The sequence below is a fragment of the Eretmochelys imbricata genome, chromosome 2 (assembly GCF_965152235.1).
Source record: "Eretmochelys imbricata isolate rEreImb1 chromosome 2, rEreImb1.hap1, whole genome shotgun sequence".
Classification (NCBI taxonomy): domain Eukaryota; kingdom Metazoa; phylum Chordata; order Testudines; family Cheloniidae; genus Eretmochelys; species Eretmochelys imbricata.
Window position 1 is genome coordinate 137,618,865 of NC_135573.1, and position 12,189 is coordinate 137,631,053.

Sequence of the window (12,189 nt, forward strand, 5' to 3'; positions counted from 1 at the left end):
AGGGCCGACTCCATTAGGAACGCTTTCAGACAGATATCCTGCTCCTTCTTCGTCCCAGCTTTAAAGAACTTGCAGATACAGCACTTGTCACTTATGGGTCCCTCCCTAAGCACCTTAGGTACCTGATGTGTGGATAGCTGATGAGCATAGACCGTTTGCAGCTATCGCAGGGCATGCCCCGTCCCCCAGCTGAGTCCGGTTCGGGACTAACAAAGAATTGAGAACTACTACTAAGGGTAACTAAGAAACTACTAACTATATACAACTATATTACAGGTTTTCAAAGGTTTGCAAGAACAGAGAACGAAACAACGCTAGCTGAAGCGGTCGATGTTTCAGCACCATCGCTGGTGGCAAGAAGGAATTGAGGATGTGGGGAGCTGGTGGTGCCACTTATACCTCACCATGCGGGCGCCACTCCAGAGGGCACCAGAACCAGTCCCCTACTGAGGGAAAAACTTCCGACACCAGCGCATGTGGCGAGCACACACACCAAATCTGGAATGGACATGAGCAAGCACTCAAAGAAGAACCATACATCCAGGCTGTATCCAAGCTTGGGTGCTTCTGCCCATACCATATTTCTGAAATTCAGCCTTTTCGGTCTCTCCAGACTGGGAAGTCATTTTCTCGAGACGCAATTATTCTAATTTCTACCTCTCTGGCCTCAATGACAGTGACTCCTACACAGTCATTCCAAACAGTGGGTAGCTAGGATGCAGATATATAGTACCTAAGGGGTAGCTGCCAGAGGTAGAATACCTCCTGAACTGAATTTCGAATATTCCTGGGCAAGTACACCAGGAGCCAAGTGACACAAGGAGGCCAGACATCTGCTAAAGCCACCTACACAAGAGACAGCCAGCATGATGCTGCCTGTAGTGACTGAGCCAAGTGGACCAAAAAACAGAGTATTTGACAGAACTTTCTGTGTCATCTAGTCAATTCCAAGAAGTTAAAAGCCATTTCAATTACTACTTCTGCCTTGGAGTTCCCCTGATATTTTTATGGTTTAAAAATCACTTCTCTTTTTAAATATTCTCTCCACCATTGTGTAATAGACCCACACAAATGTATGACGTTAACCCAGTAAGCAGGACAAACAGTGAAACCGAGTGTATACAAAGTGTTATTAAATGCACACAATAGTGAAGATTTTTCTTCCCTGATCTTTCACTTACAATGATGTTATTTAACAGTTCTGAAGATACTCAAAAGAAACGCAGTTTTTAAAGGTAATATTGTTATGACTCAGCCTTTCAGGTATTTCCTTATTCATATTATTTTGCATTGGTAGAATTTACTAAAATATTTAACAATTTATTCAACACAGCCTGGCAAAAAAACAACAACTCAACAGTGGGGTAAAACAACCACCTGTTTGTAGTACAATATGACAGTGATAGATTGGTTATAGGTGGCTGCCTACATTTTTTTTTAAATTATTTCTAGTGTTCTAATTAGAGGGAGGAGTGGAGTAAGGTTTTTAAACCTTGATTCTTAATAGTCTGCCTTTCAGAAGTTCCGAGTAGCATAGTCAATGGGAGCAACCTACTCTCTCAAAGTCAGGCGATAAGCCACACCTTGATCTGCATGGAATTTGAGTTGCATGGAATGGAAAATGTTCTTAGATAAAATCCTGACCTGTTTGGCACTTCTTTCAAAGACCACATACTGCTGACACTGGTCAAGGCGCCTTTTTCTCATTGTCCAGTAATGCAGCACGCGGTTCTCCCTCTGGAAGAGTTCATTTAAGATATCTGCAGGGACAGACAAATTAACTGAAGGTTATGGTCCTTTATTTTGTAATGAAGGGAAGCTGTGAGGCTAAAAGCTCTGCAAATAAATATTGTGTTGTATTAAGAACTACACAAAAAAAGTTTCCTTTACAAATTTAAAAAAAAAATTGTTTTATAAACAGGGACACTGATTTAGTTAAAATAAAGACTGGTGGTTTCATCAAAAAGTGGTATTGAAACAATAGGCTTTTGAGACTAGAGAGAGCACTTGATATAATGTAGGGGACAGTTCTGCACCAGGCTGGTGAGGAAAAAGAGAATGGGGACAAGTAGACAAGATGTATTTAAGCATTCAGGCTGAACATAATCAATAATCATTTCCCAACTGAAATTTCTAGAGTTCTATAAGGTATCTGGTGTCATGAAATAAACATGGGTGAACATACAGCCCAGGAATAAATACGTTAACAGATTTATTCTTGTGATATCTTAACTCACCTGAAACCCCACGCATGCAGAGAAATCCACTACAAAACTCAGAAATAAAATTACTATAATTAACATCCCTTCAAAAGTCAACAAGAATACTGTCAGTCAAACAAATCATGCACCGATTCAAATAGTCCCCAGTCCATTTGGTTTCAAGCAAATGAATTTATTACTTGGAAATGAAGACACATGTAAAAGCAGTTCTGCTGTTTATTATGCCATCTCTCTCCTTTCACACATCAGAGAATCCCACAAACAGCAGGCCCTCAGGAATCCCAACCCACCTGCCACTGTTAATTTGACCTTTCATCCCCTCAGTTTGGTTAACCACCATTTTTCCTTTTATGTCAATGACAAGGACTGGATGCACTTTACTGTCACTCAACTGTGGCCGAGAAAGGGGGAAATTCTGGATGGACACTAAAACAGAGGTGGGTTCTGATAAAAGCCACAGGATAGAGGGGGCGAGACGCTGGTGGAGAGAGAGAGGGAGTCTGATGAGATGCAAACTGGTCCTCCAACTTGGGTGGGGGCAGGGGGAGGGGAAGGAGAGAGATCTGGGATGAGCTAGTGCCTACTTAAAGATGCAAGTGAAGACTGAGGTTTAAGGCAGAAGAGATGCATATAGACATTTGTTTTAACGCTATTTTAATTCTACTGTTAGTTTCCATAAACAAATAAATCATAATTTTTGATTAAGCTGTCCTGAGTCACTGCAGTTCATTCTGGTCACAAACTTCCAGAAAGGACTGCACAGCCAGACCCAAACCCATTTAGGCTGGCTCAAACGAATGTGGCTTGTGAAACAGGAGTTTGTAACCTAATGACCCAGTCTAAAGTGGGATGAACTGCATACTTCTACTCTTGGAGAAGTGCACATAGAAGCCTTATGAGAGGAGACTCAAAGAGCTTGGTTTGTTTAGCCTAACCAAAAGAAGGCTGAGGGGAGATATGATTGCTCTGTATAAATACACCAGAGGGATAAATACCAGGAAGGGGAGTAATTATGTGAGTTAAGCGCCAATGTTGACACAAGAACGAATGGATAGAAATTTGCCATCAGCAAGTTTAGGCTTGAAATTAGGTTTCTAACCATTAGAGGAGTGAAGTTCTGCAACAGGCTTCAAGGGGAGCAAAAAGCCTAACTGGCTTCAAGACTCAGCTAGATAAGTTTATGGAGGAGATGGTATGACGAGAATGCCTACAATGGCATGTAGCTGATCTGTGACTGCCAGCAGCAAAAATTTCCAATGGCTGGTGATGGGACACTAGATGGGGAGGGTTCTGAGTCACTCCAGAAAATTCTTTCCCAGGTGTCTGGCTGATGGGTCTTGCCCAGATGCGCAGGGTCTAACTGATCAGCATATTTGAGGTAGGGAAGGAATTTTCCCCCAGGTCAAATGGACAGAGACCCTGAGGGTTTTACGCCTTCCTGTGCAGCATGGGGTATAGGTCACTTGCAGGTTAAAACTAGTGTAAATGGTGGATTCTCTGTCACCTGGAGTCTCTTAACCATGATTTGAGGACTTCCCTAACCCCTGGCTGAGTCACTGGTCTATTACAGGAGCAGGTGAATGAGGTTCTGTGGCCTGCAATGTACAGGTCAGACTAGATGACCATGATGGTCCCTTCTGACCTTAAAGTCTATGAGTCTAAGCCTCTCACCTGGAAATAGTATCCCCAACAAGACTGGGAGAGAGCTCACAAGCATAGCTTGTCCCTGAACCATAAATAGTTTATAATCCCATTTTTTCAGTTACCTATTCCACTCCTCGGTTTTTGTGACTAGAAAGTAACATTTTCGACTGCCTCACAACTTTATCTCCCATTGTGCAATCCTTCTTTCCTCTATTTTATTTCTCCTCTTGCCCATTTGTACTCCAAATTCTTAGTGGGTATCACTTCTGTTCACATTATGCTCATACTTGTCATCCATCCTCATCAAGGTAACATTTCCCTTAGTGTCTTGCCTGTATCAACCCTATGACTGACTCTGCTGTTACTTCAAATGAGTAGGCCAAGTTCAGTAGTGGAGGTGCACACAGTGAGGGAATTAAACTCATGCACACTGAGCAGCTTCCCTCGATACAGCTTAATCGACAAAGCAGACAGTGACAGGCAAGCAGCAAAATTCAGAGGAATCAAAGCAGAAACGCTCATTTTCATAGTTGTTCATGCCAGCCCACAAAGCAATCTCTGAGGGAGGACTACACAGATGAGCCAGAACATTGGAGACCTATTTTACATATGATTAAATTTGAATTATGTAAAATAAATGACAGTATACAGAAAATATCTAGATCAGGGATGGGCAAACTTTTTGGCCCGAAGGCCACATCGGGGAACAAAACTGTATGGAAGGCCAGATAGGGAAGGCTGTGCCCCCCAAACAGCCTGGCCCCCACCCCCTATTCAGCCCCATCCACTTCCCGTCCCCTGACTGCCCCCTCCTGGGGACCCCTTCTGCCCCAACCCGCCCCCCATCCCCAGGGATCTCACCCCCTATCCAACCCCCCCCCCCACTCTCCCTGTACCCTGACTGCCCCGACCTATCCACACCCCTGCCCCGACAGGCCACCCCGGGACTCCCACGCTCTATCCAACCCCCCGTGTTCCCTGACCCCTGACTGCCCCAAAACCTCCGCCCCACCCACCCAACCGCCCCCTGCGACCCAACCCCCCCACCGCTGCACGCGCCGCCCCCTTACCATGCCGCTCAGAGCGGCAGGAGATCACAGCCCCACTGCCCGCACGGAGGCATGGCTGTGTGGGAGGGGGAGGGGCAGGAGGCGAACCTCCCGGGCCAGGAGCTCAAAGGCTGGGCTGGATGGTCCCGTGGGCTGGATGTGGCCCACAGGCTGTAGTTTGCCCACCTCTGATCTAGATCATAGATTCAAAGCCATATAAGCCATTAAACACCCTCCCCAAAAAGAAGCACATTAAAATAACACTGCAACCGTAATAGTCAAGTAGACAAAGTTCGGAAATGCCGGAATTAAGATTGCTTATGCAATTTAAATTTGCACCCCTTTGTGCGAATGCATTATAATACTATCTTTAATTGCATGTGTTATATTTGGATCCAGCAGAAAAAGACACAGACACAGAGGGAGCTGATAGAAACTCAGCTGTCTGTTGCGATGGTAGTTCTATTGTTCTTGCAGCAAAAGTGAAAACAACATGAAAGTGAGGTTCTGCACTGCAGAGTTGGGGAGTGCTCAAATGTTTAAAGGGACAGGACATCATAACATAATCATATACTATTTTTTTCTATGGGACTACTGCTTCATTCAGTGGATTAGAAGTTATTCAATATATTTTTTTAACCTCCTGGTTCAATGTGTCGCCCAGGCTTCACGTAATGCACACCATCTAAACCCTACACAGAATACAAAATTATTGATTTTGTCCTGGATGTTTGCAGTGCTCTCACAATAGTATAACAGTGCTTCACAAACATCAACGTAGCTTCACAAGAATCCTATGAGATTAGGTAGCACTATTCCCATTTTACAACTACGGAATTGAGGATGAGAGAGATTAAAGCTAAAATTGGCATAAACATTCACTAATTTTGTATGCCCGACTTGAGACACACAGGGTTTTCACAGTGCTTATTTTTATAGCATATTATGTATTTAAAGCACTGCTCCAATAGACTTCATTTTCAAGCACTCAGCACTTCACAGATCTAGACCCAGGTGTCTCATATTGCGTGTGCCTCACTTTCCTGGTGCCCAAACAGTGATCACCTGTGAACAGTTTGGCGTAAGTGACTTGCCCAGCACCACACATGAAGTCTGTGGTAGAGGTAGGGATAGAATCCAATTCTTCAGGGCAGCATTCAACTGCCTTAGCCCTGAGACCATGCCTTCGCTTCCTACATACCACTCAACCTCTGCAACAAATGAGGCAGGGTCAGAAATCCCACACAGAACTCAGGGTAAACACAATGGATTGCAATTGCTTTTTAGAGAGATTATGGTCTATTGTGTACATGAATATTTCAGGATTGTTTAAAGTATGGATTACATAAATGTTCAAGTAAGGACTTCAGAAATGCATAGTATTGACCGTACTAGACTAGAGTATCATGTACACGTGTGTCAAAGGAGTTTTAAAGACAGGTATTATTGTGCAGTATCCTGCCAGTAGAAGAACAATTACTTGGACTGCTTGAGACCTGCTTCCACTTCTAGCAGCAATTAAACCCATAATTAAGTTAGGTGGTGTTGCTAACAATTTTGTTCAGGATCCTTACATTTAGTTATTAAATTCAGGAACATGGATAAAATTAAAATGAGCACATTTGGCATTTCTTGGTACTCTGCGTAAGAGTACTCACAAACAGACTTTTGTCATGTTCATCCAATTTTACTTGTAGCATCATTCGATGCTTCTCAATATAAGGAACTTCAAACTTGTAAAAACAGATGGCGAGGGCATGGCTTTACTTTTAGACTCGTGGATTCTGATAATTCAAAGAAAGAAAGAAACAAAAAATGTCCTATTACTGATATTTGAAAATTGGCTACCATAATTGTTACTCTGGGTATTTTGGTAACTTCTATGTCATGGGCAGGAACCTCAGCCCTGAAGGGAGCCCCCCTACCATCCCCTTCTTTGAACCTGTCTCCCCAACCCATCTCTCACCCCTTCCCTGCTGGCCATGAGAAGCGGGTGCTGAGATGTGCTGTCGTGCTGGGGGCAGGGGGAAGCTTCTGCCACGTATATCCTGTTTCTGCAAACCCTGTAGAGAGCTCACCCGGTTTACAGTAACTTTTATCCTCTCTGCTCTTCCCTGTCTTGTCCCACCCCCACGCCACTGTCTGGCAGCGCCCATTTCCCTTTCTTAAACCTGGCTCCTACCTCCCATCCCTGACTCTCCCCCTCTCTCTGCTTCCCCTCCCTCCATCTGTTTGAGCCCCATGCACACACAGTTTGCTCCCTGAACAAATTCAGCCCATCACTCCCTCCAATTTCCCCCACCACCACCCTTTTAGCCTCTGTTACTAGCAAGGGGCAAATTGTTATGCCATGTGAGGGCAAAATAAGGGCAGAAGCTTCACAAGATGTTACTAAGCATGCTCAGTAACAGCAAAGCAGCAAATTGTGTTGGGAAGCAGTCTGTGTTGCTACATTGGCTGGGCTCCCTGCATGGTAGATACAGGATAGCTGTGCACAGCTTACAGGGAATGTTAATACTAACTCAGGGTCAATGCACAGTACATGGCCAACAGGACAGCAACTCGGCCCATTAATATTATGATCTCCTAATTTGGTAAGAAGGGAGTACCAGCCATAATTGTACCTCCATTCCCCTCATCTACTGAGCTCCCATTCCACTTTTCTGACAGGTTTACTTTGATCGCATTTTCCCATCTACTTTGACAGTCTATCCGCCTACCACCACCTCTCAAACGCTCATCCTAGAGAAACGTTTCCCAGATTTCTGGGGAAATCTCAATGTATTACAACATTTCAGACTGGACACTACACAAAAATGGACATCTTGAGACTGACGTAACTGGAGTCAATTGTTATACACAGCATGTAAGATCTACTTAGCTAACTGGAACAGAGTCCATGCTATCAGAACATTGTACAGATGGTGTGCCAGTGAGAGACATTTGGCTGTGCTTTTGCAATGATTTATGCTATTAGTTCCTTTGGATGCCAAGAGCCAGAAAAAGATACTGTATAGCACAGCATGAAGTTATATAACAGTAGTGTGTTGAATTCAGCTGCTGACAAGCAGCTTTGCATATTTTCATCTCCTGAATTATACCCCTGCCCCATTAACAGTGGCCTCTCATAACTCATCTTCCAGGGGTGGTTAGGATAACAGCATGTTTCCTAAACTTTTTTGATTTGTATTGCAGGTACCACAAACTGCACCTCGTAAAGCCTTCCTGAGACAGGAGCAAAAGTAATGGATCTTAGACAGAGGATCACCCAGCCACCTCCTTCATTAAGTGGGTGTGTGTGTGGGGTGGGGGGGCGGGGGTGAGTAACATACTTTTAAGCCTTCAGTACTAGACTTGACTGGTTTTATGAAATACGCATCCAGTGTGTTCTTGGAAAAGCCTTTTAAAATGTGAATTATAGGTGTGTATTTGTTCAGTTTTTCCTATGTTAAATGTATGCTAAAAGTTTTAATCTCTATTTACAGAGCACAGGCTTGCAGAGCAGACAGCATTTCAAGCTGTCAGATTCTTCTATGAACGAGAGGGAATGAAACGACTCTGAAATGTACTGCAGCTTGCATTTGACAAGAAATGTATTTATGGTTTTATTACCGTCCTTTATCATACTCCTTCCTTTTGTTTTTCTTAAATACACTTAGAAAAAGAAAAACTATCCTACAATGACTAGATTACCTCTGCAGGTACCTTCCACACCTACATTCCCTATGGTTCTATGATTTATCTGTTCAGCTACCACGGCAGTACTGAGTCCTACAAAGAAAAAAACCTCAGTACGCCTCAATACATCTTTTCAACACCATTACGCTGTTTTATGAAACAGATGAAGAATTTACTAAGATGAAAGGTGTATATTGCCTACATGTAAGTTATTGTAGATTTAGTTTTTCCTATATTTAGGTTATTGTCATCTGTGACTTGTATGTCTGAACTGAGCATGCCAATTACTATGTTCAACAGTGGTCCTCGGTCAGGTGTACGCATACCCCTGGGGGTACATCAGCTCATCTAGATATTTGCCTAGTTGTACAACAGGCTACATAAAAAACACTACTGAAGTCAGTACAAACTAAAATTTCATACAGACAGTACTTCTTTATTCTGTTCTGAATACTATGTACTGAAATGTAAGTACAATATTTATATTCCAATTGATTCATTTTATAATTATATGGTAAAAATGAGAAAGTAAGCAATTTTTCAATAATAGTGTGCTGTGATGCTTTTGTATTTTTACCTCTGATTCTGTAAGCAAGTAGTTTTTAAGAGAGGTAAAACTTGGGGATATGCAAGACAAATCAGACTCCTGAAAGGGGTACAGTAGTCTGGAAAGACTGAAAGCCACTGATGTAGGAGACCATGAAAAGTACAGTACAGGTACAGTAATACCCTGGAGGATACAGGTTGGTATTTCTCCCCTTTCCTCACTCAAATCTTTCTGGTTTACAGTAGGTGAGTTGATTGCACACCTACTGTGAATGTACCAATAACAATCAGATTAAAAGTCTTTGTTGCTACACTACACTATTTCAAATTCTTACTTAAAAAAAATCCATGAAGTTGTAAGAAAAAACCCTTATGTAAGCAATATATTTCTGAGTGGGTCTTAACCTCTTCATAAACTAATTCATGTTTTTATCCCTTCTCATATTCAGTGGTGTGACTCCATCCCTTGTGAACCCTCTTCAGTCTTCCATTTCAAATCATATATTTGTCTGACACCCACAATTCGTTTCCCCCATAGCCAGAACCACCTCAGATAGCTGCTGACATCCACAAACACAATTCAACATGGCTTAGCTTTCAATTTCAGCATAACCAGACTGTGTGAAGAAGCAACTGCAGAAAGTTCTTCAACCTGCAGTGCAACGAGGGGACAATCTTTCCTTCTGCAATACTTACACACACTCTACCTGTCTACTTTATGACCCAAACGTTTAGCCATAGTTAAAGTGTGGTTGGGGGAACGACAACTGGCAAACAAGCAATCATCACTCAGAAATCTATTGAAGAAAGATCCTTATTGTTCAAAACCTTCTCTGAGTTCTATCCCATTCCATCTCCATTTCTCCTATTTCATTTATTTTCTGAGCTTAAGTTCTGTTGGTGTAATACCACTGATCTTTGTTCTCTCTCCATCCACTGTTTCACTGTGGGCACTAACATCTCTCGCATTCCTCACCCGAGTGGACCAATACTACCTTAAAGTCTTGCTCTGCCTAAATGAATACTGACAATTTTCAAATCCAATCTCAAGATCCATCTCCTTTTCTCCACCACCACAGATGCACACACATTTGTAGCTTTAATAGAACCATTTTACCCTACTACCTGGGCCTCCCAGTTATCCTATGTTCAATCAAGTACCTTTAAACTACTCCAGAGATTCAGTAGGCCATTTTCAAGTTTTGTGTTCTCCTAACACAGAATTCCCATTGCATTTTGCATAGCCCAGAATACCAAATGTGCTTATATAGATTTATTGGCTGTGGAATTCTTGACACTTCTGTATGAAGAGCAATGCATTTAAGTCTCCATTTGTAAATTAAACATGACATTAACTTTGAAATATACAAATTGATAACAATCAAGCTTTATTTGGGTGCAAGACTCTTCCCTTTCTTAAAACTGAAAAATGAAGATGAGTGGTTACCAGCTATTTTAAACCTTCACCAGGGTTTATTATTTATATTTATTTATATTTATTATTTATATTTATTATTTAATTATTTATTTATAAGATCACTTATTTTCTGATAAATCTGAAATACTGTATCCGCCCTGGCAGGGGCTCACCCTCATTTTCTCAGATTTGTTGCAGCGCAAGAAGGCCAAATTCCTAACAGAACACTTACTTTTGACTTGTTGTTCAGGAGCTTTGATGTGAGTTACCATCCCTGGCATGTTTACACTATTCCTGTGCAGGTATTTCAGGAAGACATCAGCATTTCTCCGAGCCAGCGTACAAGCCTATGAGAAGATTCAGTAGCATTTGAAATTGCTGTGTTTGAAGGGGCATTAACAGACACATGGATATACACACTCCTTTTTCTGCTTACTATGTCCTATTCAATACAGAGCAGACAAACAGTTAAAAAGATCACTATTTTCCAGGCAAATAGCAGTTCATCCAGGGCTAGGTTATCTGGCACTGCACACTAAATAGCATTATATGTAATTTATACCTGAAGTTACTTAAAAGTGATCATCTTCTCCATACTTTTAAGTGCGGCTCAAGGTACACAGAGTAGATTGTTTTAACTTATTTGTCATTATTATGTAAACCAAGCGCACAACTTTCAGTAATCACCTGGATATTGTAAAAGATTCACCACTAGTTTAAACTGAAAAAATAGTTGCTCTGCTGAAATGAAACCAAAAGTACTGAAAGAAGACATGCCCTTTAAAGGTCTTAAAAGCATTCAAACCAAAGAGCAACACAACAACCAGAATTTAACTGCATTGCCAAGAACCAGCATAGCTGCCTTCCTAACCTCAACTTCTGAATATATACCAAATACTATATATAGGCCTGGTGTCCTTTGTTTGTAATGAAGTGGAACATCAAACTACTACTTTAAAAGGTTAGGTGAAGACAGAACAGATATGATCAATGACAAAGATCACTGAGACAGTAATTCATCAGATCATATTCTCAGAACAGCCCAAAAGTTCAGACATTTGCAAGTGAGAGATCCATTTGACACTGCCCCTACAGTTATACGAAAATTCATGTTTTCAGTGGTGTTTGCAGCTCAGTATCTAACATTAAGAGACTTTCAAACTACTCTAATACAACACCACAGGAAGGACATTCTGTATACTTACTGACCATATAGTATTTTCCATGCAGTCACACATCCCACAGGCAGAGGCTATCACAATTATTTTCCAAGTGCCACTGACGTATTACCATTGCTAAGTCACCTTGCTTATCAGCAAAAATTGAATACAAGTGGCCCAATACTACTGCCTTATCTTTTCTTCAGATTGCTGTTGTGTTGAATTTCTTGTACTATATTTTAAGATTGTATTTCTCTGGAAAACAGCAGCCTTCACACACACACCCCACCTCCCGGCCGTCCTTTGTCTCCCTCTCCTGGTATTCTCTCCCCACTCGCCTTCTCTACCCTTTCCCCTTCCAAACTGGCTCTCCTCTTCCTAAGTGATTTTTTATTTATCATTTGGTTACAAAATCTGAACCACTACCTTTATTTTAAGGGTAGGAGAATTGTAACAGGAATACTCAAAGACAT

At 41.8% G+C, this 12,189-nt stretch overlaps 1 protein-coding gene across 1 annotated transcript in view; it reads right to left on the bottom strand.

Moving 5' to 3' along the window:
* TRIO (trio Rho guanine nucleotide exchange factor) overlaps nt 1–12,189 on the bottom strand; it is a 189,357-nt gene that overhangs the window by 144,196 nt on the left and 32,972 nt on the right. The window contains exons 9-10 of the mRNA XM_077810790.1: nt 10,789–10,903; nt 1,645–1,760 (exon numbers count right to left, since the gene is read on the bottom strand). Coding sequence (XP_077666916.1) covers nt 1,645–1,760; nt 10,789–10,903 — 231 coding nt within the window. The remainder of the gene's footprint in view (nt 1–1,644; nt 1,761–10,788; nt 10,904–12,189) is intronic.